Source organism: Glycine soja, chromosome 13, assembly GCF_004193775.1.
Source record: "Glycine soja cultivar W05 chromosome 13, ASM419377v2, whole genome shotgun sequence".
NCBI classification, from domain to species: Eukaryota; Viridiplantae; Streptophyta; class Magnoliopsida; order Fabales; family Fabaceae; genus Glycine; species Glycine soja.
Genome location: NC_041014.1, coordinates 22,607,651 through 22,633,503, shown reverse-complemented (window position 1 = coordinate 22,633,503; position 25,853 = coordinate 22,607,651). Strand labels below are relative to the sequence as shown.

Genomic DNA, 25,853 nt, shown 5'->3' with positions numbered 1-25,853 from the left:
ACACAAAATATCAGAAACTCTACATTTTAATGAATACAATTCATAATCCTTGACCAGGAATGCCTGAGAACAGCATTTTCTAAACCAACGCAAGGTATTATCAATCAAACCCTCTCAACTCAGCACAAAATACCAGAAATCAGAAACTAACTATCCATTTTAATGAATAAAATTCATCATCCCTGACCAGGAATGCCTGAGAACAGCATGTGATCATAGTTCACATATGAAGTAATAGCAAACTGAGTAAAATGAAGTTGAAAAACCGTAACACCTATGCTAGTCTGCTAATAATTGGAAAAATAATGATTCAGGTTATAAATTTTTCGCCATCTAAATCCGTTGCCAAAAGTGATCTTGTAGGAAATCATAAGATTGATTGTAAAAACACGTTGAGCAGTAGTAAATGATAAACTGAAAGAAAAAAGAAAAAAGCATAACAAGTGGTGACATTGTGCCAAATGGCTTGAAACAAGTCGCGAAACTAACAAGGCTTTTGTGTAAGTAACTAATTGTGAGCCGTATGAAGCACAATGACGGAGCGTCTAAAAATTTCACAAAATTGATATCATTGTTTTACATGTAATCTATGAAGGTGAAGTCTAACCAAACCAAATGACTACCTTTAACGAGAATCATTGAATTATGTTAGTTTCAGCTGAGCTTCTTGAGCATCTTGGAAGCCCAGCGCTTAACTCGTCCCCTGAGCGAGTAACCGAAAACCGCTCCAGCAACAAAACAAAATGCACAAAGCTTTGAGCATGTCCAGTATGACACCGCTTGTCTGTAACAAAATTACAATTAATTATGGCAAGTTAAGAATCAAAACCCTAATATAAAGGAACAATGAAGTGATATAAGGTAAGGTTAGGAACGAAGCAGAAAGAGAAAGAGACAGATGCCTGGGAGGTCTGGTAGCCAAAAGAAGGGAGGAATCAGGAGGCGGCGGCGGTGCTTCTCTGACACGATCGAAACTCGACGACTTCAGGTCGCCGGAAACCTTACTGACAGCACTAGCCATCGATACAAAATGCAACAGTTATGCCGATTTAATATATCCCCTTTTCATTTTTCTTTGTATTTAGTAATCGCCGCATCTAAACGACGCCGTCACAAACGTGTACCCTGGTTAAATTTGTAACCATCAAAATAAAAATATGCATGATTAGATCATTTATTAACCCTTTATTTATGAATATATGCGCGCTTTTATGTCCAGACAGATTTTTTAAATAATAATTAATAATATTAAAAAACAATAAAAGAAATGATAAAAAATTAAGACATTAAAAAATAAAATATTATACCCCAATAATATAAAATAATTTTACTTAATCATTAAAGAAAGTTATTCACTCGTAGCTTTTTTTACACTAATGGTACGGAATTAATAAGGACTTTAGAACATTTATAATGAAAGTTCTCGAGTTCAAAAATTTCGTTTCACGACATCTGTTTTTATACGTGTTTTGAACATTTTCAAAGGTTGGATTTTCTTCAAAAACTCTCAATTGCCCACATTTTAAATTTTTTTAATGTCTCTTAATAAAATATATTTAAATAGGATTTATTATAAAACTCAGAAGAATGACCCAAGAACCCAAAATAGGAGAAGAAAAAAGAAAAAAAAAATATTGAATTTTATATAATAACATGAGATCCAAGAGTGAAAAATGGAAGGTTAAACCGTTAGAGTTAAAAAGAGAGAGTGGATGGGGTCAGAATTTGTCCACGAAAGGCAATCCTCTCTGTATCTTTGGTTCAGCAGCCATTAGCGATTTCCCTTATCTCTCTCCATCTTAACTCCAAGCACAAGAATCATCTTCCCATTTCGTTTCTGACCAATGGCTTCCCTCACTGTCCCAAACCATTGTGTTCCCACTTTGCTTCGCACTCACTCTCTCAACTACCCATCTTCCCAAAACCTCCCACTTCCTTCCGCGCCATCAAATTCTCAATTTTTTGGCCTCAAGCTATCTCATTCTTCCTTTTCCACAATTCCCTCTTCTTCTTCTTCACTCAAAGGCTCCATTTTCGCCAAGGTACATTCCTGCTTATCATCAACTTTCTGTGTCTCTTTTAGCTTCCTAGTTCTTACAACCCACCAGCTTTCTCTTTTTTCCTTTTATATATTCCTTGACAGGTGACTAAAGGTTCAAAGCCACCGAATTTTACGCTAAAAGATCAGAACGGGAAGAATGTTAGCCTCTCCAACTTCAAAGGAAAACCAGTAGTTGTGTATTTCTACCCTGCTGATGAGACCCCTGGCTGTACCAAACAGGTAAATACACCACAATGTCTTTCAGAGTGGAGATGCCAAATTTTCAAGTTTTGTAGCTCCAAACATTTTCCAAATTTATAATTCAACAGTGTATAGTGGACTATTTATGGAGCATATTAACAAAAGGCAATAGATCTGTTTAATTACATGTTTCAGACTTCATATGCTAAGATTTATTCGAGGTTTATTTATCATTTGGTCCCTGTAGTTACAGAAACTGTCTTTTATTTCCAATACTTAAAAACATCTCCTTTTAGTCCCTATGAGGAGATGCTTTTAAGTATATAGAAACTAAAAAGGAAACTTTTTGTAATTGAACCTTTACATGAGTAATTGAACCTTTATATGATATAGGAAGGAATTCTTGTTCTTTTGAAAAGGAAGGGGAGAGAAGGGTTTTGGTTTTGTTGACCACCAGTCTTCGGAAGTGAAATATTCTAGCAGAATCTCCACGGATTCTCGCTCACAAGTTGAACTTTGGTGTTGTACTTGCAAGAACTCCAACATGACACAAATGGAGGGTAAAAGTTAGAGTACCTCAACCTTATTAGGTTTATTTATACTATTCTTGATTTGGTAAATGCCCCCCTTGGACAAAACCTACCAAAATCACTACCTCTAATGGATTTCTGGCCATGATTTTGTACTTTGTATCCCTATCGAGGTTCATCTACTGCTAGAAGGTTCTTGATATATGCCTTTTGAGGCTTAGTTATTGGGTTTTAGTCACAGCGTATTAGCTTAATTAGTCAGATTAGGCTCAAAACCTCTATGGAGTTGTTTACGAAACATGAATGGTGTAAATTCCAACAGGGTAAAGGCCTACAATTTGATTATACTGTGCTGGTGGTGGTAGAATATATGCAAGAACACAATAAATCATTGCTATTGTACCATTGATACAGTCATGGTGGCTATTTTACTATTTTATTGCAGGCTTGCGCTTTCAGGGATTCATATGAGAAGTTCAAGAAAGCAGGAGCGGTGGTTGTTGGGATAAGTGGTGATGATGCTGCCTCTCACAAGGTAAAATTCAATGGTTTCACTGTTTCTTTCTTCTTTTTTTTTTTTTTTAAACTAACCATACTATTCTTATGCTGAATGCATTTCATGGAATGTAGGCATTTGCCAGCAAGTACAAACTTCCATTTACTTTGTTGAGTGATGAGGGTAACAAGGTGAGGAAAGAATGGGGAGTGCCAGGTGATTTCTTTGGATCATTGCCTGGAAGAGAGACTTATGTTCTTGACAAAAATGGGGTGGTTCAGCTCGTCTACAACAATCAGTTCCAACCAGAAAAGCATATTGGTGAGACCCTGAAAATACTTCAGAGTCTTTGAGGCATTCTGATTCTTTTGTTTGCTATCTTAGCTGGCCTGATTCGGAGTCAGACAAGTATGTAACTATGAATTGTAAGTTTGTAACCACTGTAATTATGCAGCTGATTTTGGAGCCTTTGATCACATTCACATGGGGGTGATGATATGTATTCTCCTATAGAGAGCAAACATTTATAACCTCTCCGGATGGAATAATGCCTTCATTTGCCACAAATACAATCAGATTATATCTGTATCTTTTGCACATTGTAAGTTTAGCTTCAATTGACAAAGTGACCATCCATTATAATTTCTATATCATTTGAATTTGCTATTTGAAACAAGGTTCAGCAAAACATATGATTTATTTGAACAACATTGCTGTAACCTTGAAGGAGTTAACTACATGTATGGAACGTGACTCTTGAGCATCTAAACTTTAGCCCACCATTCTCATATGAAACTTATCCTTAAATTTTTCATCCCGCATTTTTAACTACTTAGACAATTCTTTCTTAGAGAACAAACAGTTATTTTTTCTTATTATTCTACTACTATTTATGTAGTCACTAAGAGAATGGTTGTAAGCATATTCAATCTTCCTTGGCATATTCTTCAATACTATAGGGTCCAAATACCTCGGATATCCAGTTCTTCTTCCTCCAGGAACTCCACCCCAAATCTTTACAAATTTCATCACTATGGTTGATGCTATAAGTTGAAATGCAGTGCCTCTTATAGAACCTAGTTGACCTTTTCATCACTTCTATCTCCTTATGTGTTTGTGAAAGCATGCTCTCAACACTTGGGAGCTTGAATTTGTCATCTACCAGTCCAGAAAGCCACATGGAGCGTAGCTCTGACGAGTGAAGATTTGAGACACTCTCAACAAAACCCACAAAGGCCATGTTTGGAATCAATGGATGGATAGTTCCCCTGTCATGATTAGCATGAATCAGCTGTTAGTTCTCACATATGACAAGTGATAGCAGTACATTCTCTAACAATTTTTTTAACACACTCTATTATTAGTTAAAGTTTATTAGAAACTACAAAATTGAGTGTAACTGTATTGAAGTTCATTAAATAAGAAGTAAAACCCACAAACTTTTGTATTATTTCTCTTCACATATTTTTTTATGGAAGCAAGCATAATGAATTGAAGAGTCCTTCTCACCTGTATAAAGGCATAATACCAGAAGGGTACTCCAACAGGCTACTAAAAGGCTCAGGTAAAATGGTTTTGAGCTTTTTCTTTCCATCAAAACCAGTTGCGAGAACAACTACATCAGCATTCAGCTTAGTGTTGTCTTCAAATTCAATCCCTCCATTCCAGAACCACCACTTTGATGCCTTCTTAAAGACAATTTGGCCCTTTTCAGCCTCGGAGAAGAAATTTTCTGGCATGATGGCCATTTGACAAGATGCATAATCTTCCACAAAGGGGTGTTCTGGTTTTAACCCATACTTCTCCAATGGAAGTTTCCATAGAAGGTAGGACTCAATAAACTTTGAAATTCCACGCCTCTGTAATAGCTCATTGCATAACATAACAACAAAGCTTTAGAATTTAGCAATCCTTGTAACAACCATAACATTTATTTAGGACCCTATATGTATTATGTGATTCAGGAAGTGAAAAACGTTTAAGGTAATGTACCAGTGGGGAACACATGAGGCATAGAAGGGTTCTGAGTAAGCCCTGGTTTGGTCTTTCGTGGATAAACTGGGAAGATCTTGTTGAGAAGAACAAGAAAAAAGGCAATCCCCAAATCCAGTAATGGGGAACTGTCCAATGCAAAGTCCTTACAACCATGGTGCAAGGTTGTCCTTCAGGTCCTTCAGAACAAGACACCAACAACTTTCTTATGCATGTTGAAATTTAAGAAACAGTAAAAGAAGAGATGTGATTGTACAACACTGCAATATACGCATAGTAAAAATGATGTAATTACTTATATAATCCTTGCCTTTTAATTTGCATTTAGAACTTAGGCCCTACAGGTTACCCATAACTCTTAATTAATATTTTTTTTTGGAAGATTCTCTTAATTGAATGTTATTATAAGAAATAAATATATAATATTAAAATTATTAAATACCACACAAAATAATAGTAAGTGATATTATAATTATGTTTATGTCTTTTTTGTAACAGGATGAAAAACGATGAGACAACCAAATCCAAATAAAAATAAAAGGGAAAAAGAAGTTTCTTGTTACTTATAAGGAAAAATAAAAGAGAATCTACAATTTTTAATTACTTATTCTAGTGATTGGTCGATGGCATGAGGTGTTGAAATTTCAGTGGACTTTTCATATGATGGTATAAAACTGTCACACGTGGCTCGCTTTCATGTCTGTAGGTGAAGATGAAGGTTGGAATCCGTCGTTGAAAGGCATTCCAAACATTTATGAAACTATGAAAGTCAAAACTGATGTGTGGAATTCTATTTTATATGACTTCTGTGACCTATAAATTCGTCCCATATCAGCTTCACGTCAATTATTATTATTATATTAAATATTAAATAAAATGAAAAGAACAGTACGCAAGTCAAAACACCTTGATACATAAAATAAAAAGAACAGTAGTGTGCACTCAAACCATGCAAGTAGACTTGGAAAATAAAGCGCCAACTTAGTATTAACATTCAATAAAAACCAATAACAATTAATTAGACACCAACCAAAAAATCTATTGAAAATTAATGTCGTCACCGTTGGTACGTGCCTATATGGCTATATAAGCACTACAAGAACTGAAAATGACATTTTGATAGAAAAAATAAAAGAGAGAGAACGGAAAACAACAAGCAATAGTCCGAATATGAAAATGAGCTTCTAGAGAGAGAAAAAAAATTGTGTATTTTCCACAGCACATGAGTGACAGATGACAAATAAAGGCAACATGTTCAATTGGGGCCATTGAACGCAACCTTTATGACAAGCCAAAACAGGAAATAAGTTAGAAGATGTGCACAAGAAAATCGAGTTATACACATGCACAAAAATAACGAGAGGTGTTACTTGTACAGTAATTATACAATTAAGTGAGAGAAACATGAGATAACATAAATGATGCGATGGAAATAAATAAACATAAAAAAAATATTATTGTACAAAATGTTACTATATGGGTTGTTATATGAATAATACAGCTCTAAAATAATTGCTTTCACATTGATTCATCAGCAATGTGTTTTTACATATATTTATTCTTTTAAAAAAGAACCATAACATATAATAAAATACCATTACGTGATCAAGCAAAAAGTAATTTTCATATAATAATATTATTTGGCTTGTACATCTTTATTACAATTATTTCTTAACCAATCATAATTTGAGGGGAACAAAAATTTAAACAATTATAAATAAGTAGTTCATAAAAAAATCTTTTAAAAAAGAACCACAATATAAAATAAAATAACAGTAGCTAGGTGGTCAAAGAAAAATTAATTTTCAAATAATAATATTATTTTGCTTGGAAATTTCTATTATAAATATTTCTTAACCGATCATAATTTGAGGGGGAACAAAAATTTAAACAATAAATAAGTAATTCATAAAAGATAATAATTTTTCATTTTACACTTCACATCTTGTTTCGCAAAAAGATTCATAGTACTATTTCAGATACATTCAACCAATCATTAGTTTCTGCAACTTTTACAGAATGTTTTTCACAAACAGCATTTTTTGTTTTCAAAATTAAAACAGCAACTATTTGAATTAATTTTATTCTGAGTTACTCTAGCTGTATGATTAAAAGCAATATATAAATTATAAATTAGTAAACGAATTACGTACGTGAGAGTGGATTATTATTATTACCTTGGTTTGCCTGGGCACATTCCATGGCTAAATCAAGACCTGACTTTTTGAAACCTACGACCACAACCTTTTTCCCTTTGAGAAGTTGAGTAGCAGCTTCCTGGTCAAGTTTACAGTAATCTAGCGTATGCATCACCTTTCCCTTGAATACCTCTGCCCCTTTCTTCTGTGGAAACGTTGGAATCCTCGCTATGTCCCCATATTTTCCAACGCAAACCACAACCAACTCGAAGCCATACCACTGAAATAATTAATATTGGATTACGGAAATAATCATCAGCTGGTGCACCACTACTCATGCACTCAAATTGAACGTACGTACGTAGTAAGTTCATATACGTTATTTGGAATTAACCTTTATTAATTATGATAGGTTATAAAAATATTTACTTATTATTTCCCTTTTGAACAGTTGATCAAAAAAAAATTCTTTTTTTGAGTAAAAATTTCTGCTCTACAAGTATATAATACTAATATATCTGTAATCAATAATTATCTATTATTCATATACAAACAATTAGATACTTCTATTAATTATAAAAAATGTTAAGACTAACAGTTGTGATATATAAAAGTTTAGTGATCGAATTATGTTTAAAATACAGTTATTTATAAAGATATATTTTTATGCATGTTGATTAATTTAAGTATATATAATAGGGAAATTTGTAATAAATAAATATTTGGTATGATGGAGGTAAGGTAGTAATTTCTCAAATTATATTCATGTCAGCTTATCAGTCATATAAGGGGATAAACAAAAAGTCATTGATAGCTCAGCAGCTTCATACAATCAATAAAAAAAACATTACAAATCTTTTTTTATTAAATAATTAATACTATATAAAAAATTATTTCAAAACAATATTATGAAACTAATTTTTCAATAAAGAAAGGGCCCAAAACAGGTGAGAACAATTTCTCATTTTTAATTAAAAACAATTAATCGCTTTACTTTTGAAGAGTAACTTAATTAGAATTGTTTGTGGGAATATGTTTTTAAAAATTTCTGAAACCCTAGGTATATATAGGCACCAAAGAGTTTGAAGGTAGTTAGTTGAGTTATGAAGACCTGAATGGTGTCTGAGTGATTGGTCTGCACAGCAACTTCCCACACAGGCAAACCGGGAAGTAGGCTTCCAGAGCAGGTAACTTCCCGGTTGCCTGTGTAGCGGATTTCCACCACCTTGGAGTTGAACCTTATGTTCTTGAGCACATCAAAGTGCTTAGCATAAGAGTGCAAATAATTGAGTATCTCCAAATGGGTAGGAAAATCAGGATTGTCTCTTTGAGGCCAAGGAAAATCAGTGAATTCATAATCACGACGATGAGACTGAAGCTTAGTGGAGTTATAGGAGCAATGACTCCAAACTCCACCAATGGAATCTGAGGCCTCAAAAACAATAGGGTTGTGGTGTGATAGCTGTTTTGCAGCTGCTATGCCGCTTACTCCAGCTCCTAGGATGCCGATTTTTGAAACCAATATGGGATGGTTTTCGGCACGGTTTGCCATTTTTTGGTGTTGAGAAAGTGAGAGCAAGTTGAAGGTCTTTGATTATGCAACGAGTGTGTGTGTGTGTGTATGATGATTGATGAGTGTGTGCAATCAAAATGAGAGGGTTAGACCGGTATATATAGATGCCTCGAGCTGCAGCAGTCGTCAATTGTGACATCATAAGAGGTAGACTTTTACAGTAAATAATGACGAAAAACAAAATGAAGAAAAATGCATGCATGGTTGACACATTAAAAAAATGTAAATATAATAAGGGGTATGTTGTAAATATTTGAATATTTCAAAAAAGTTTATACTCAAATTGGTGGGCTTTTTTATCCGTAGAATATTTGTAATAGATCATTATTCATACAAAAAAACTTTTTTTTTCATTCTTGAAAGTGTATGCTAAAAGAGATGTAAAACGAGAGAAATTGCGGTTAAGAGAAAGACAAGATGATAAATATGATAAAAAAAAAAGGAGGAAAGTAATGCCAGATGAATGTGCAAAATAGAGTGTGAACAGAGATTACGTGTTCGTATAATAAAATTAAGTAATATTATTTTTTTCTCTGTTTCTTTCTATATTATATCAATCATCTTCTTTAATCTCTTTTCTCTTTCTATTTCATTTGAAAAATTAGATCATTACAAGAAAACAATTTTATTCCTAAACTCGCCTTTTTTATAATAAAGGGTGTAAATATAGCATGAAAAATCGGTACTCTGGAGTCTGGAACAATTTTATCCATTTTTAATTAAATGCCTTGCTATTTCTATATTGGCTAGCTATTTACTATTTTAATAGGTCTTTCTGAATAAAATTCACTTTGTTGAACAAGTAACTAGTAACAAGTAAGCAATGGAGCCTATGTGCCATGGAAAATGTTTGGAAGATTAAGAGAAATCTGAGGTGACGTAATGATACTTCTCAAACTGAATTCAGCTTATAAGGGTTATTATGAAGACGCGCGAATAAGGAGGTGATCGTGAAAACTTACAAAAATATATCTGAATCAGTGTATATCTACCATATCCAGGATATAAAGTCTATTTGCTAATATGGAAACACTATTTATAACACTGGTATACGAGTAAGTCACGATTATGTTATTAATATTTGAGCATAATTATGAGGTAATTCTAATAGAAAGTGAAACGCATACCCCTCTAAGTTAAATATTCTTGAACATAAAGTACCGTGAGGTGCAAATTATCATAACGTGATAATTGAATCAGATTCCAAGATGATAGTGAATCAAATTCATGATAACAAGGAAGATATTTTTTTAGTGTGGAAGGATTCTTAACCAAATAGAGAGATCCTGAGATCATTTAATTTCCTTCTTTCTGTATTCAATTGTAGAAAATAAGTTAATTTAGTAGTGTCATTCCTTGGCTAGAAGTTCTATGTTGAGTATACTTTTGATGTAATTCCCTTTTGACGTAATTTTTTATTGATAGAAATAATTTTTTATCATTTTTTAGTTGAATTCAGAATAAGTCAGTTTCTTTTTCTTTATAAACCATAGGGTTAAAAAATATATTAATTATATCAATGGAAAGAATTTCTGTTGCTTAAAAAAAATGCCGTGAAGTGCAGATTTTTTAAGTGGTGTATTGAAACTCATGTTAGTGTCTCAACCCTAAAAGGGATCTATGTAATTGAAACCATTCTTCAACTATATATATTACATTTAGACCTACTGATTCAGAAATTTTAACTTGAAGGAAGTTATTGATTTCAAAAGTTAAAGCATTAATTATATGAGGAACATAGATCATACGTGGATATCAGAATCAGAATGTGAACAATAAGACTATGACTCCCTTGCATTAATGACTACATATATTAAAAAAAAAGTCCAAACACGAATAAAATTGCTAGAACCAACCAACACGGCCACATAGAGAACACCTCGGGTGTTTTACATTTTGTACACTTCAACTATTAATCAACTTCATTGTAACTTTTTTAGCTCTTTGGGAATTAAAATATATATTTCTTGCAAATCTTGTAATTCTTTTTTTGCCAAGTGCTACGGAATCTTGATTATACAGTCTCCTCTCGCTAATTTCCAATTTGGCAAATTCATTTAAGAAAATGATAATATGCCATATTGAAATAGACGAAAAAACTAATTGATTATGCAAACTTCAACAGAATTTTTCTAGATCAATTCGACTTATAATATATATTGTCGCTTATGATCCAAATTCTGTTGAAAAGTTTTTCTATAAACATCTTTGGAAGCTCTTTATTCCAAAAAAATGTCTTGCTTTTCATATGGAGAATGTGGTTGGATAGACTTCCGACAGTGGATAATTTAAACAAGCAAGGTATAACAATTCAAGGGGAAGCAGCTTTGTGTTCATTTTGTAAAATAGAAAATAAGACGTTGGAACATTCCTTGTTTACATGTAAATTTGTCATAGATGTGTGGAATGCATGCTATAGATGGTTGGGCATTTGTTCTGCTATCCGGCACTTCCTGACCCATGAGTGCAGCAGGTTAGGGACTCGTAAGAATAAGATCTGGAAATTGGTATGGGAAGCAGCGGTGTGGGTTATATGGTGTCATAGAAATAATATTATTTTTCGCAAACAACATTTGGATCTTGACTATTTTGAATTAATTAAATTCAAATCTTGGCTTTGGTTGGAATCTTTTGTGAAAAAGTTTCACTTCTCTTTCTTCAAATGGTATTCTAACAAGTTGATATGCTTAAAGTGTTTGTGAATTGTGATGGCTATTTACCTTAGCTGGCCAGCTAATAAACTGCGGGAATTAACAGGAGTAACGAGAAGGGACATGCTCATTTGTGACAGTGTAGGGTGCAACATCTTGGTAACATTGTTTATTACCTTCATAAATAAATATCTATGTTTGCTGATAATAAAAAAAAAAAACGTACATACTATAAATAATAATTTAATAAAAACAATGGGTATGAAGGGAAGTAGTTTTCTTTTCTGTTGACCATGCAAAACATTCATCTCGAGTTCAAGTTTAGGGACTTTTAGCTATCAAACAGTTCATTTATAGCGATGAAGTCAACCCAAAGCAGTGCTTGCGTCGCGTGCGTACTGGCACTAAACAATAATAATATTTTTTTAGAACCTGTGCATACCCACAATTCTGCATGAAATTAATTTCCTACTTTTATCTTAGTAAACAACATAATTAAAATCAGAAGAAAAATAAGGGTTTGTTTGCTATAATATTTTAATTTTGTATTTAACTTTTAATTTACAAAATTAATATCGTGTTCTCAAATTGTTTCTTGTTTTTTAAAAAAATGGTCTAAAAAACAGTAAAATTAACTCTTTTTTTCTGTTTCTTGCACAAATCTTTTAAAAAAATTATAAATAAATACTAAACAATATCTTTAAAAAATTAAAAAAATATATTAAAATTTTTATTAACGTACATCTACATTCTACCATGATTTATAATGTATTCTCGATGTAAATTTTAATAAAAAAAAAATCTTTAGTTTAATTTTTTTTAATCAGTGTATTCGGACAATGGACTTTTAAGAATAAAGTGTCCAATTTCTAAATAAAAAATGCAGTAGAGTTGATAAATATGATGATGATGATGTTTCCTGTCACATCTGGAATCTATCTCAACAGAGATATATCTAGAGAGGCGAAAGGGAGCTATATAATATGCATGCATCTCTCACATTCAAGCATTGCTCAGAGGTGGCTTGGGATTTGGCATTATTTTTGGAAAACTCATGGAAGCTGGGTGGGAAATAACTAGGAACCTAAGAAGGAAGTTCGGGAGGAACCAGACACTTGGAAATTTAATTGATAATTATTCACTTTTTGCATCATGCATGAAAAATTGGAAACGACTCTTAATAATTGATAGTATATATAATCCATATGATTCTAATTTCTGCATCCCACCAATTAATATTTCTTGCCCATATATCTTTTATAATTAATTTATGGATCATATTTTTTTTTTAAATGTGAACGTTAATTAATATAAGTTTTTTCCCTTCAATATCCTACAATAATGTTTGCTTAACTTATTCCATTATGACGATAATGATATGTCACGGCTAATTGACAATTTTTGAAGAATAAACAAGTTCTGGACTACAAATTGACTAATTTATTAGCAATTGGACTATATTATTTTTTGTTGACAATCTTTTTATTCAACGACAGTGTAAAAGTCTAATATCAGTTTCAAAACACGACAATACTCAAAACTATGGCTAACAATATAGAGGCAAGCAAGAAATATATATGGTACGACTTTTTTTTTTGTACAAAGAAACATAGTAGGACTAACATATTTTATGGTTTTCTGATTAGAGATCAATTAACACGAAAGTATCCATAAATGCACCGCGTTACTGGTAGCTTGTATTAGCAGTTTATAATATTATAATGCGGTAATATTGTAGATATAGATAGAATATTGTTCAGTCTTTGGATGTTTCTTTCTGTGCTTTTGTGCATGCTTTTCCATCCGAATCTCAAGTCAATTTCAATGAGATTATTTATTATAGGGTTTAATTCCGTTTTTTTACTCTATAAAAAGGAAGTACAATATAATGCAATGTATTTTATTCTAAAAATTGCAGAATTGTGTGTAAAAGTTATAAAATTCATTGAAAAGCTGCAAACTCATATTTAGAAAAGTTATAAACCGGGGTTGTACACATAAAAGTTACAAATTGAATTTGTAAATAAGTTCTCGATGTAACTTTTCCATATTTCTTCTTTGGCGGATTAAAAAAAAAAATTTCCACATTTCTGTAATAGTAATTATTTACATGTAATTTTCTGCAACTTGCCTTTCCGGCTTCTACGTTCGAGTTATATCAGACAACTAAGAAGTAAAATGAGCTAGAGAGATGAGTTTTAATCTGCTAAAGTGCTTTTGAATTATGAGTAGAGAAAATATAAACTTTGCTACGCGTATATATTTACAGGTAAGAAAAATTAGTTAACGATAAAAACCAAAAATAAAATTGTCTAAAAATTACATTATATTTTATCATACTCCATTTTCCAAAGTGATGTGATTAACTAATGAGAGAGATATTAAGATTACACAATGTGTGTGTGTGGTTGTTAAACTTTAACTGGCCATGTATATCTCGTTTCATTAAAGAATAAATATGCAGTGAAATTAAAATAAATAAATAAATAAAAACATTACATATCTCTAACTCACTAGAATCGGACGGGAGATAGTGAGATTTAGGTAATTTAAATGAAATTTTAAGTTCTAATTCAATTGTTGTCCTATATATAAATAAATAAAAAATTACATATGACTTGGCAGCATCTACATGAGCTATTTTTGTAAAAAAAAAAAAAAAAAAAAAAAAAAAAAAAAAAAAAACAGGAAATTAATTATAATAGAACAGGAGATTCTCACTGCATGAATTAAAATGACTAACATTATACAAGTAAGGGTTAATCCCATAAAAAGAATATCTTCCTAACTATTAGTTACTTTGCACACCTCTTAAAAAGAAAAAGAAAAAGAAAAATACTTTGCACACAAGTATATCGATACGACACTTTGAAGAAATATTTTAAGCATTTATGAAATGGTCGCTGTATTGTAGAACTATGTCTTTTAAATTTTAATCCTGTTTTTATATATACATCACGGTTTACTTTACGACGACTAACTTATATATATCTTATTTATGGGTTCCTTCATTAATTAATTTGATTTAAGTTTTAAAAACTCAAAGCATAATTTTTAGAAATAATACGAAAGAGACACAGTTTTAAATGCAAAAATAATTATTTATATTGGAATTTATGCTCATTTAATTGTATACAATATTCTTTTGCTTATCACAATAATTGTTAGAAATTTATTTATTTTATGATTGAATTAAAAGTTTATAAAAAATTGAAAGTTGAATCATTCTGGTGTCGCACACATGTAACAAATATTGACTATAACTTTTGTTTTTTGAAGCCGAATATTGACTATAACTTATACAGTACGTGCTTATAAATTACTAACAACTTAGGAACAAGAAATTCCCAACAAAATTCAAATATAAACAACTTACCCCCCACAAGCACCATAAAAAAAACCCACAATAAATTTTCAATAGTTACCAAATTTAATAATTTCGAATCAACATGGTTCAATATCAATAATTCACCAACTAATCTTATTTGGCGTATCAAGTTTTGTTTTTGTGGAACAATTCTGCAACTTAAATTTCATAATACCACAATAAATAATGCGATAATATTAAAAAATAATGTCAAAAAGATCTTTAGAATTTTATTAAAAAACACTAAGAATGTAAATTAAAGATTTATATATTAACATTTAATCATAAGTAATTTGTATAATAAATAAGCTCACTCTTATAATAGTTATTTTAAAAAAAAATTATAGATCATGTTTTATTTGCCGACAATTTAGATTGGTGGATGAATAAACTAAATATATTTATTCAGATGAAATAATTATTGATCCTATACAGAACATAGACATATAAATAAAAAAATTATGGAAAACAAGTGAATTTGAGATGTGATGAGACAAACACATTTATTAGATGGACAAAAGAAGGACAGTCACAAAAACTACGTCGTCCACGTCCACTCCTTTCAAACTTTCTAATCAAACGCCATCTATAATATATCGATATTTATAACTTTCTAATTAAATACTACTCGCTTGATTCCACATGACATGAGTCCAGATGAATTATATTCACATACAGACAAATTGGACTCTACAATAACTAACACCTACCCAGCACTGGTTCATTCAGAAACCTATTGCTTTTGCTATACCCACCATTTTTAGATTATTCTCCACCGTTAATTGCAACTATATATGTAATTGGATCATCATTTGTTTCAGTCTCGAAGTAATTACACGGGTGAAATTTCTAATTTATTTGTTTACGTACAGCTATAAATACACAGGTGATTATCTGTTCTGGGATTTAATTCCTTTTAAAGTGTAATTTTTTTTATCTATAAATACTAGTGATTAATATGTTATGTCATTAGAAGAATTAAAACCTTAAACCTCCTTATCACTTCAACCCTTATATTCCTCTCTCCAACTATTGGACCACCTTATATAACTCCCTTCTTTCAACGTACATGATACATTTTAAAAATTAATTAAAATATATTGATGAAAAAATCGATTATTATAATACAGTACTAGTATGCGTATAAGATTAATTATAAAGTTGTTAAAATTTTAATTAGAATATGTAATATATATATATATATATATATATATATATATATGATATCACATGTTACTCCAAATTAAAGTCACATTTATCTTGTGTTTGATTTAGCAGAAATAGAAAAGAAAGAAATAGTTAAGAAAATCAAACATAATTGATATATAGTTGAGTTTAGAATTGATTTTTTAATCATGTATATAAAGAAAATTTTATTGACAAAAAGATATTATCCATTTCAATAATCTTTACATGTAGAAGAATTAGTCTCTAATCTTATCGATTAAGATATTCTTAATATAAAACTAAAAATGAAAAGAAAGAAATGGAAAAAAGAGACGTGAAATGGAAATATTAATTAACTTTTTCTTAATAATGATTCACTATAAAAGGATTTTTTTCATCAACATGGCAAAGTTAATTACTCTTTTTTTTGTAAAGACATAAATAATTTTTATTTTCTCTATTATTTGATATGACAACGAAGAATCAAATTATTATTATATTTTTTTCCTTTTTTTTCTTCCTCCAATGAAAAAAAAATCTTCACCCTTCCCCAAGTTGAACTGAAATGAAATAGAAATGAAAACTTTTTTTCATTTTTTAAGTTTCTTAAAATTAAATAAGTTTTTATGATAAAATATTATAAATAATTTTATATGAATTAAAAAATTTAATGAAGTAAAAAATATAATTTTAAAAAAATAATAAAATTATTTTCTTATAATTTATTTTCACACTCTCTTTCACTCATCTAAATAAGGAGGGAAATTTCTCCAATACTTCTTTCTTTTTAATTTTTATTCATTCCAACAACATTTGTTTTGTATTTTCTTTTTCTTTTTTATTCTTTTAATCCAAGCAAAGCATAAGTGGAAAGTAATAGTTGAACATCTGTTTTTATTAGTCCACCAACACGAAAAAACAATCTTCAAAAAAACGGGAAAAAAAATACACACTCAATAACTGATTTATTTAATTGACAGTTTTTACTCCATATATAGCTTATTCTTATAACTTAAAAGTGTAGTAACATTATTATTATTTTTTTGACTGCGTAGTAATATTAATTATAAAACTAAGAAAATGTTAGTATTAATTGTTAAGTTTAATTTTAAGCATTTAAAAGTAGTAAATTTGTATCCAGAAATATTTTATTGTTAAATTTAAAATATAAAAATATAACAAATCTTGTCCTTCCCCTAATAAAAATTTTATTACTTCTAGATTCGTAATATCTTTCCTGTGAGCACAACACAACTAATATTAATATATAAAGATTAACTAAATTGGCAAAAAAAAGTGATCTCTTTTATCCATGGAACAATAGAAGCCTCGCACTGTTCCTGTCTTCGAAAGAAACGTTCAGCTAGAGTAGGATCAAATGGTTGAGTTCCCACTATAGCATGGATTTTGAATGTTCTGGTGTGGAGACTAAGGAAGTCGGAAGGAAATTAAACCATCTTGACAGCATTGGTATGAGTCTTAATTAGTACAGTGTATACCTACTTTCCCTTGTCGCTTTCATTTTTTTATACAATTAGTTTTTGATTGATAGAAAAAGTTAGCATATGTCAAAATAGAAATATATATATATATATATATATATATATATATATATATATATATATATATATATATATAAAGAAAGATAAATTGATACAATCATACAAGTTAATTAATGAAAAAAAAACTGGATATAGTTGAACTGGAGATACATCCAACTTTTTATTTTAATTTCTAGAGCAAAATGTTTAATCTCGGTTTTAATGGGATGTTAAAAAGTGTATCAACTGATCGTTACAAGTAATGAAAGAAATTTAAAACAATAAGAATCGGATATATCATTCTCAGGAGACAATTTTTAAATTGATTGGTTTGGAGAGAAGAAGAATTAAAATAAAAAGAAAGCAACAAAAAAAATATGTGGAAATTTTCTATTTTTAGCAATCAAGGTTGCAAGAACGCATTAAGATTAGGAAGAATCAAATGAGAAGGTGTTGAGATTAGATTTCATTCTAATTCACCTAATTTTTTTAACAGGTTTTAATTTAATTAATTTGAAATCTTACTTAGTCTTCTATTTTTTTAATTTATTTAAATTTTAATGACTTAAGAAATTAAATTTTTTCCCAGTTAACAACACTAATTCCTTAGACGAAATTAAGAAAGAATAAGTATTAAGTTTAGAGATTCTTAATGGTAGCGAAGATCAAATGACTATTCATAACCTAAAAGATTATTATGTTTGTGTCTCAGTATAAGATAAATTCTCAGATAAATCTAAAATCTTCTTTTACTAAAAATCTAAATTCTTATTTACAGGAAAAAAATATTAAGTCTGAAGTACTCAAACACAAAGAGAGAGGAAAAATCTTTTATTAAAAATCCCAAATTAGATATTTATAGGTTATGTGGAAATTCACCTAACCTCAACAAAGAAGAGTTTGGTTAGACATAAGAAGAAAAAAAACAAAAAAAAAAAACAAAAAAAAAAGAAGAGAGAAGTTTATGCATGCTTTGAAGGGGGCCTGTATTCTAATTAGCTTTCTTATACATGTAAAGTCTGGAGAAAAATCATAAACATGCATACAAGAATCCAAGGTCCTAGCATGCTTAGCCATATATATAAGATCAGTAACCTGGTTGGGATATTCCCACAACACATGAACCCAACTACACATTTCATTCAAATTTGTGAATGTTGTGGATAACCTTGACCAAATTATAACAAAAATGTAGTAGAAAACAACATTTTTATCAAGAAATTAATGGTAAAATTGGAGTCAAAGTATACTATTGTGAAAACCCAATTCCCCAGACCAAGTGGAGACCGTGATAAATTTTCCACAGCTTAACACCAAGAATGGAACACGTACCTAGCTTCGCAAACAAAACCTTGAATGAAAGACTCATTCTCATCTCTAAAAATAAAAGCATAAATAAACTTCAGAAAATAAAATAAATATTATATCATTTAAATGTTAAAGTTTAAAATAAGTAACTCAATTTTTTGAAAAAAAAAATGCATAAGTTGAAGAGAATATCAACTTTTACGAGAGATCGACTTAAGGAGTGAGAGAAAAAATATCTCTTGCGGTACTCTAGCTAATTGATTGGTCTGACATTCTTGCCATGGAAGGCAAATAAATGTGTTCGTCATTGTCAATGCTTCACAAAGTTTGAACACGGAAATATCTAGTCATAAACTAACAAGTAAAAAGTACAATGCAATTCTGGTCCATTCTAATGTTGGCTGCAATTCCACTTCACTGATTGACTTCTATATCTATATATTCAATGTCGATGATAAAGTCCCTGCTTAATGTTAAAAAAAATAGGTACGGTATTTTAAATACTTATGATATTATTTTTCAATTAAAACTAGAATTTTTTTATATCTTTATAACCGCTGAGCACTAATAATCAACTAATACAAGATTATTTCCTTTTAATACACATGAAAATATTTATTCTCATTTTCGTATTTCTAGAAATAAAAGAAGATGGCATAATCAGAGTATTGGGTCCTTATAATCTTGCAAATTTTCTTCCCACGTTTCCTAATTTAGTCGTCCCACCACCCTTTCTACTCCGCTGTGCGCTACGTCCAGAGGGGAAACAAACCAGCACTGGTTCGAGGGAGCAGAAAAAATGAACTCAAAAGAGGACATAATTTCATGTGTTGGTTTGAGAATTTCATAATCATTGGTAACCTTTTTATCTTTAATGGCTTAACTTGTTTGGAATCGTTTATTCCATGTGTTCCTCTTTCTAGTTGTTTGCAAATTGCAATGGTAACTAAAATCTCATTTGGTTGAGTGACGATTTGTGTGTGAAATTAATTGATGTTGTGTGGAATTAAATTTTGCAAACAAAGCAACGAAACGAGCCAGTGGTGATCAAAAACCCATGTTGGGGTGATATGTGTTTTGTGCTGCAATTGGACTGTTGGGTAACTGTGGTGAAATAAGAGTGCATGGTATTAAGAGGGCCCTGTGTTTTGGGCTAGCTAAGGGTTTGCCCTTGATGGGCTTAATTGATTCATGAGTGTGGGTTTGGCTAAGACATAAATGCTCGGCTAAATCCAAAAGATATATTTTTTTTGTTGTTTTATTCTTTTTATTTTTCTTAAATATGTTTTTTTATATGTGTAATATATTAATTTTTTTAATTTACTACTTAAATTTTATTTTTTATTTTATTTCTTAACATTATCATTTTTTTTACTTCAGATACCCATTGTTAGTTTTAATTTGTTATGTAACATGCAACAAGCTAATTTAATGTCGCATCATCACTTAACAAATTTAAATTAATAATAGATATTAAATGTAAATGTTTGAAAATATTATGTAGTAAAATAAATTAAAAATGGGTAACAAACTAAAGAAAGTATATATTATATGTATGAAAATATATTTAAGTTTTTTTTGTTTAAAAATAAAAATAATAGTGATATTATAATTAGATTTTATCATAAGATGCAATATGCTATGTTTTGTTAAAAAAAACTAACGCACAAGGAATAAATTGATCCTTATAAATAATAAAAACAAAGCTATGGCAGTAAGAAAAAAACTATATAACAAAATAATAAAAATGTACCAAAAAAAAACCTAATGTAGAAGGAACCCCTAGTTCATAATTTTTTAAAAAAATTATTTATTTATATAAGTGTGTCATGCATGTGTAGTATAAAAAAATTCATTGTAAATATAGATTTTTTTATATTATCAATCAATTATAAATTATTATTAATATAATTTTTTTATAATTATTATGAAAATCAACTATTTTCATGTAAATTTGCAATTAGATAATAATATAAAAAATTTGTGTACCTTCTATGGATACACTATTTACCAAAAAAAGAAAGACAACTTTCTATGAAAAATTAAGACCATACTTGATATATTTCTAAAACCGAGATATTAAAAAAAGATAGTTTTATTTAAGAATTACAAACAAATATTTCTATATTTAAAATAGATTATTTAACCATAATATTAATTATAGGCGAAATAAGTTATGTTCCCATGTAATTTTTTATATTCTATTAAAATTTTCACAATTTTAAATGCCATTTATATGATGATTGCTATGTATTGTGAACCCGTTGGGCATGATGCGGGTTCCGTTGAATATAGTATATTGTTGATACCCGAGAATAGAATTTGCCGTCAATTATACATCAAGTTTTACATTCAGCAAATCCATCAAGTTTCACCAACCAACCACGTCTCTACCTAACCTCATTAAATCAATCATTGATATTGCATACAATAATGAGTAGGAAAATGATAGTCTTGCACAGGTGAGACTTGCATTACTCACATAATAAAAGGTCGCTGGTTATTTTTTTTTTGCTGAATGTTTATGGTCGCTGATTTACTGGCCACGTTAAGAAATAAAAAATAAAAACAGGAATTAATTAGTTAATAAAAATTATATGAAGAAACTTTTGTGAGAATAATATTAATCGTATCACTTACTGTACAATTGTGTTTATAGACATTAAAGGGACATTTGGTAGGGGATAAATTTTTGGTTTTTCAAAAATTATAAATTGGAAAACTTAAGGAAGGCGAGAAAAGTTTTTTCAAACCCCCAAACATTTTTATGAAAGTCGATTCATGAGAATCATGTAAAATATCAACCATCACACTAAAAAGATGTTGAATAACATATTAATAAAAGATAATAAATTTTTACAAATAAGAGTTTTTCATCACAAAGTTAAGAAAGACAAATACAAATATTGTTGTCCAGTGAGTTGAAATAAGTTTTAATGAAAATAAAGTGTTGTCATCTAATAATAAGTGAACAGAATTTTACAAAAAGTTTTTAAAGCAAGTGTTAAGATGAGTTTAAAATAATACTTAAACAAACAACTTAAGATAAAAGTATATCCACTTGATTTATATGGGTTCACTCAATCAGAATTTTTCTTTATACAATTATAAAGGATTTCACTGATTAGAACTTTCATTACAAGCAAGTATTTTATTTTGTCACTCCTCACTATAAAAGCATTCTTCTCTATGTCACTTCTATCACACCTTTAGACTTCCTTTGAATCTAATAACACTTAAGTATTGTTTAACTCTAAGTTACTATTAAATTTCACAAATAAAAGTTTGAATGAATAGAATGATTCAATAGCACTCAAAGAGTGAATATATAAATAAACTTTACTTAGCATAGGATGAAAAGTTTAAGTGATAAGCGTGTTGTCCACTAATTTAGTAGAGTTTCGTTTCAAAGAATTTGTGCTCATTTTTCACTTAATGTGTATTCGCTGTTGATTTCTTGAGCAAAATATGTCTTTTTATAGACTTTAGTAAATTATCTATTATCATATCAATGTTGAGCCTTGTTATGATCGTCATCTCACTGGGTGAAACCACATGGCGTGTTCTAAATGGAAAGGACATAAACAATAATACAGACAATCGCATATGCTCCTCTTTCGTGATGAAAGTAACCCTTGAGAAATAGTCTGCAAATTTCTTTCATTCCCTTCTTTTTTGTTCTTTTCTTAAATTCAAATGTTAGTAATTTCAAATAAAGAAAAACAAAAACAAAATTCGAAAAGTGAGATTGTCTACTTTCCTTTGTATCTAACATAGTCCTTTTGTACTTTGTTAGACATCACTTATAAAGATAAGTGATTTAAGTCCAACGGGCGTGTATAGAAACAACTCAGTGTATAAACACTGATCTTCACAATAAGTGAGTATGGTTAATTTAACGTGTTGAACGCTTAATATATCTTAGCAAAACTGTGTTCTTCTTATGAATGGATGCATATTTATTACTTATTAGAGCTATAGAAGGTGATATAATAATAAGTGGCCTTATTTTCGTAATAGGTTTTATTAACTTAATAATAACTCATTAATCCATCAATAATTTATACTTTTGTAATCATCAAAATCTAAGATGTGATATGTCAAGTCAAAGTGAGATTAACATGACACTTTGATATCCAGGTGGCAGTGACATTAACATGGACAATTAAAGTAATAAGAAAATTAATTTTTCCCTTACTTTTAAAATCATATAATTTTAATCTCTCATGATCGAATTACATTAATTAGACCTCTCAAATACTACAATTGTACAATTGCAGTGCCTAAGGTATATATTATATTTCTCTAAAAAAAAGGTATATATTATTTCATATATAGCAACAATTATAGGATCCTATATAAATTTGTTAATTTTTTTTAGTTTTTGAATGTATTAATTTTTTTCTTACGTATTCTTAATTAATTATTCTCTCTTTAAATATTAATAAAAAATAATTAAACAAATAGAGAGATGAAAAAAATTAAAATGATAACATAAATAATTATAATATTTAATATAATAAATTAAATTAACCATTTTTTAAAGAAGATAAATTAATCGGACGAAGAGAGTAGTGTTTGTTTGTTGTCTAACCATAAGACGTCACGATCGAAGTGGTACATGATGTGATTATTTTATTATTAAAATGATATTTCTGGGGATGTGGAGAAGAATAATTGAATTGAGGAGGCATCTTAGGTTGTCGATTCGGAGCATCTTATGTGAGATCCCATATTCTCCAACCATATAATAACCTTCACCACATTTCTCTCTCGCATTCAATTAATTCAACATACACGTCATGAACGGTGTTTCTCCTCTAGAGGCCCAAGCCTTCAACTACCTGAGCTTCGGTTTCCTCACCCTCCTCAACAATTTCTGGACATGGCTCGCCTTCACTTTCTGGAGGACCCGAGCCCCCACCTCCGAGTTGCTGCCACCACCCGATGACCCGGTTCGCGACGAGTCGGATCCTGTTGCCGTGACCGGGCCAAGTCCAACTGTGGTTGACGTTGACGGTGCGAGGAAGGGGAAATTTACCTTGTATTACGAGGATGAGTCTGAGAGGGAATGCGAGAGCCACCAGGAGACGACGGCGCTAACGGAGAGAGACGGAAGAGGCCTGAAGTGGTGGGAGAGTTGGGAAGAGTTGTTGAAAATAAGACGAGGAGAAGACCAGAACGGATGGTACACGTGCCAGGATTTAACGGTGCTTAACGGCAGCGTTGTTAGGTTATGGGATGGTGGCTTCGGCTTTGGTACCTCACCACAGAACCCAGGGACACTACAAGATGTGTTCTTGTATGGTAAATTATATAATAGCATATCTACCAATATTTATTAGCTTAAGACTGTTAGATTATATATTATTCAGAATATGTGTATATGGTAATTTGCTAGTAGTACTTGTTTGGATGATGATAATTAATGATCATCGTGTATGATAATTTGAAACGCAAATGATCAAAGCAATCTTAATTTGCGTACTTTTTTTTTTTTTATCTCCTTCATGGATCCTATGTCTACATTCGATTTAATTTGTTGATGGTTTACCCTAGATTTTTTAATTAATTCCAACATTACAAAATAATAACTAAAGTTTTAAAGGTGCGGAAAAGTAAATGGAAGAGTGAGATGCTTGTGCCATAATTAAGGTTTAATTAAATCTGGTGATGATCGCAAATGGCTAATTAATGTTGACGTGTTAAAGGGAAGAGGAAATTAATTAAGAACGTCGTTTGTAATTTGTTCATATTGTTGATGTATATTAGCTGGGAAAGGCTCTTTTAGTTATCAATCAATGTCATGTTTGGTAGCCACAGGTTTCAAAAATTGCACTGTCAACTGAACGATGCTACTGTCCTACACTGCTTCGATGTCCAAAGAATTTTTTTCTTTTTTATCATGAGCTTGCGGTTGATACAAAATAATTTTTGTCGAAATAATGATTAATATTCATTGAAGATTCTAAGTACATGCAAAATACATGTTCTTTCTCCCAACATAATTTAATTTCATATATAAGGGTAAATTAAAATTAAAAAATAAATAATTCTTAAGTTATTTGGATTAATATAATAAAAGGGATTTTATTTTATTTTATTTTATCATGTAATAGGTACATGTATCAATGATTTTGTCAAATGATTAATTTCAGTAAAATAAATATGAATAATCATCTTTAATAAAAAATCTTCTAATATTATTTTTTATTTATAAAAATCAAAATAAAGAAAAATAATACGTTCATATAATTTTTTTACCCTTATATAAAATAATCATAGTATTATAATTTTTAAAGTTTAAAATTATTATTAATATTATTAACACTTTATGTTGATAGTAAATTATAAATTTACTAAAATATATACTTACTGATAAATTGTATGAATTTATGAAATTCATAATTTTATTATAGTTAAATTATTTAATATTAAATACTTATTATTTAAATTGAAAATTAAATGTTCCAAATAATATAAAAACTATTTTCTGTCATGATTCTTTTTTAATACTTCTCTTCTAAGAAATAATCGGAGTTTTGTCTTTTTTTTTTTTTAGAAATGATACTTGTACATTTGTACAACAAAATGTACAATTAAGAGAAAGAGAGGAGGATAAAAAAAATTGAATTTAAATTATAGTAAATGATAAGATTAAAGAGAGATACATATAAAATATAAAATATGATGCTATATAAGTTATTATACAAATTGTTGGATTTGTATCATATTTTTTTATATTTAATGTCGTTGCATCCAACCAGAGTAAATTCTCATGTACAGACAATTAATCAGATTGATTAATTTCTGTCCATGCTGCCAAATACATCACAAATAAAAAGTGC

At 29.9% G+C, this 25,853-nt stretch overlaps 4 protein-coding genes across 5 annotated transcripts; 2 read left to right on the top strand and 2 right to left on the bottom strand.

Annotated features, from left to right (window-relative positions):
- Positions 1–422: 422 nt before the first annotated feature.
- Positions 423–1,114, bottom strand: LOC114380785. 2 transcript variants are annotated; one of them, XM_028339832.1, is made up of 2 exons: positions 897–1,114; positions 423–784 (listed from the first exon to the last, which is right to left on the bottom strand). In XM_028339832.1, the coding sequence occupies exons 1-2, from the start codon at positions 1,019–1,021 to the stop codon at positions 655–657; spliced, it is 255 nt and encodes an 84-aa protein (XP_028195633.1). In that variant the 5' UTR covers positions 1,022–1,114; the 3' UTR covers positions 423–654. The 2 variants fall into 2 exon arrangements, with proteins under 2 accessions (XP_028195633.1, XP_028195634.1); XM_028339833.1 differs by having other exon boundaries at positions 903–1,088.
- A 586-nt stretch (positions 1,115–1,700) lies between these two features.
- On the top strand, positions 1,701–3,921 carry LOC114382357 (peroxiredoxin Q, chloroplastic-like). Its single transcript, XM_028341718.1, has 4 exons — positions 1,701–2,042; positions 2,144–2,281; positions 3,218–3,307; positions 3,403–3,921. The coding sequence occupies exons 1-4, from the start codon at positions 1,845–1,847 to the stop codon at positions 3,619–3,621; spliced, it is 645 nt and encodes a 214-aa protein (XP_028197519.1). The 5' UTR covers positions 1,701–1,844; the 3' UTR covers positions 3,622–3,921.
- Positions 3,886–9,028, bottom strand: LOC114382356 (probable flavin-containing monooxygenase 1). The gene is made up of 5 exons (XM_028341716.1): positions 8,510–9,028; positions 7,438–7,678; positions 5,261–5,439; positions 4,778–5,127; positions 3,886–4,536 (listed from the first exon to the last, which is right to left on the bottom strand). The coding sequence occupies exons 1-5, from the start codon at positions 8,948–8,950 to the stop codon at positions 4,194–4,196; spliced, it is 1,554 nt and encodes a 517-aa protein (XP_028197517.1). The 5' UTR covers positions 8,951–9,028; the 3' UTR covers positions 3,886–4,193.
- A 14,705-nt stretch (positions 9,029–23,733) lies between these two features.
- On the top strand, positions 23,734–24,506 carry LOC114381792. The gene has a single exon (XM_028341011.1). The coding sequence runs from the start codon at positions 23,808–23,810 to the stop codon at positions 24,348–24,350; it is 543 nt and encodes a 180-aa protein (XP_028196812.1). The 5' UTR covers positions 23,734–23,807; the 3' UTR covers positions 24,351–24,506.
- The last annotated feature ends 1,347 nt before the right edge of the window (positions 24,507–25,853 follow it).

Excerpts from the sequence above, each read along its gene's own strand:
- LOC114382356 (XM_028341716.1), bottom strand. The coding sequence starts at position 8,950 with ATGGCAAACCGTGCCGAAAACCATCCCATATTGGTTTCAAAAATCGGC. Across the intron at positions 7,679-8,509 it reads ATCACTCAGACACCATTCAG|TGGTATGGCTTCGAGTTGGT; the intron begins GTCTTCATAACT and ends TAATTATTTCAG. Across the intron at positions 4,537-4,777 it reads GGTATTATGCCTTTATACAG|GGGAACTATCCATCCATTGA; the intron begins GTGAGAAGGACT and ends TAATCATGACAG.
- LOC114381792 (XM_028341011.1), top strand. The coding sequence starts at position 23,808 with ATGAACGGTGTTTCTCCTCTAGAGGCCCAAGCCTTCAACTACCTGAGC.
- LOC114382357 (XM_028341718.1), top strand. The coding sequence starts at position 1,845 with ATGGCTTCCCTCACTGTCCCAAACCATTGTGTTCCCACTTTGCTTCGC. Across the intron at positions 2,282-3,217 it reads CCCCTGGCTGTACCAAACAG|GCTTGCGCTTTCAGGGATTC; the intron begins GTAAATACACCA and ends ATTTTATTGCAG. Across the intron at positions 3,308-3,402 it reads ATGATGCTGCCTCTCACAAG|GCATTTGCCAGCAAGTACAA; the intron begins GTAAAATTCAAT and ends CATGGAATGTAG.
- LOC114380785 (XM_028339832.1), bottom strand. The coding sequence starts at position 1,021 with ATGGCTAGTGCTGTCAGTAAGGTTTCCGGCGACCTGAAGTCGTCGAGT. Across the intron at positions 785-896 it reads ACCAGACCTCCCAGGCATCT|ACAAGCGGTGTCATACTGGA; the intron begins GTCTCTTTCTCT and ends ATTTTGTTACAG.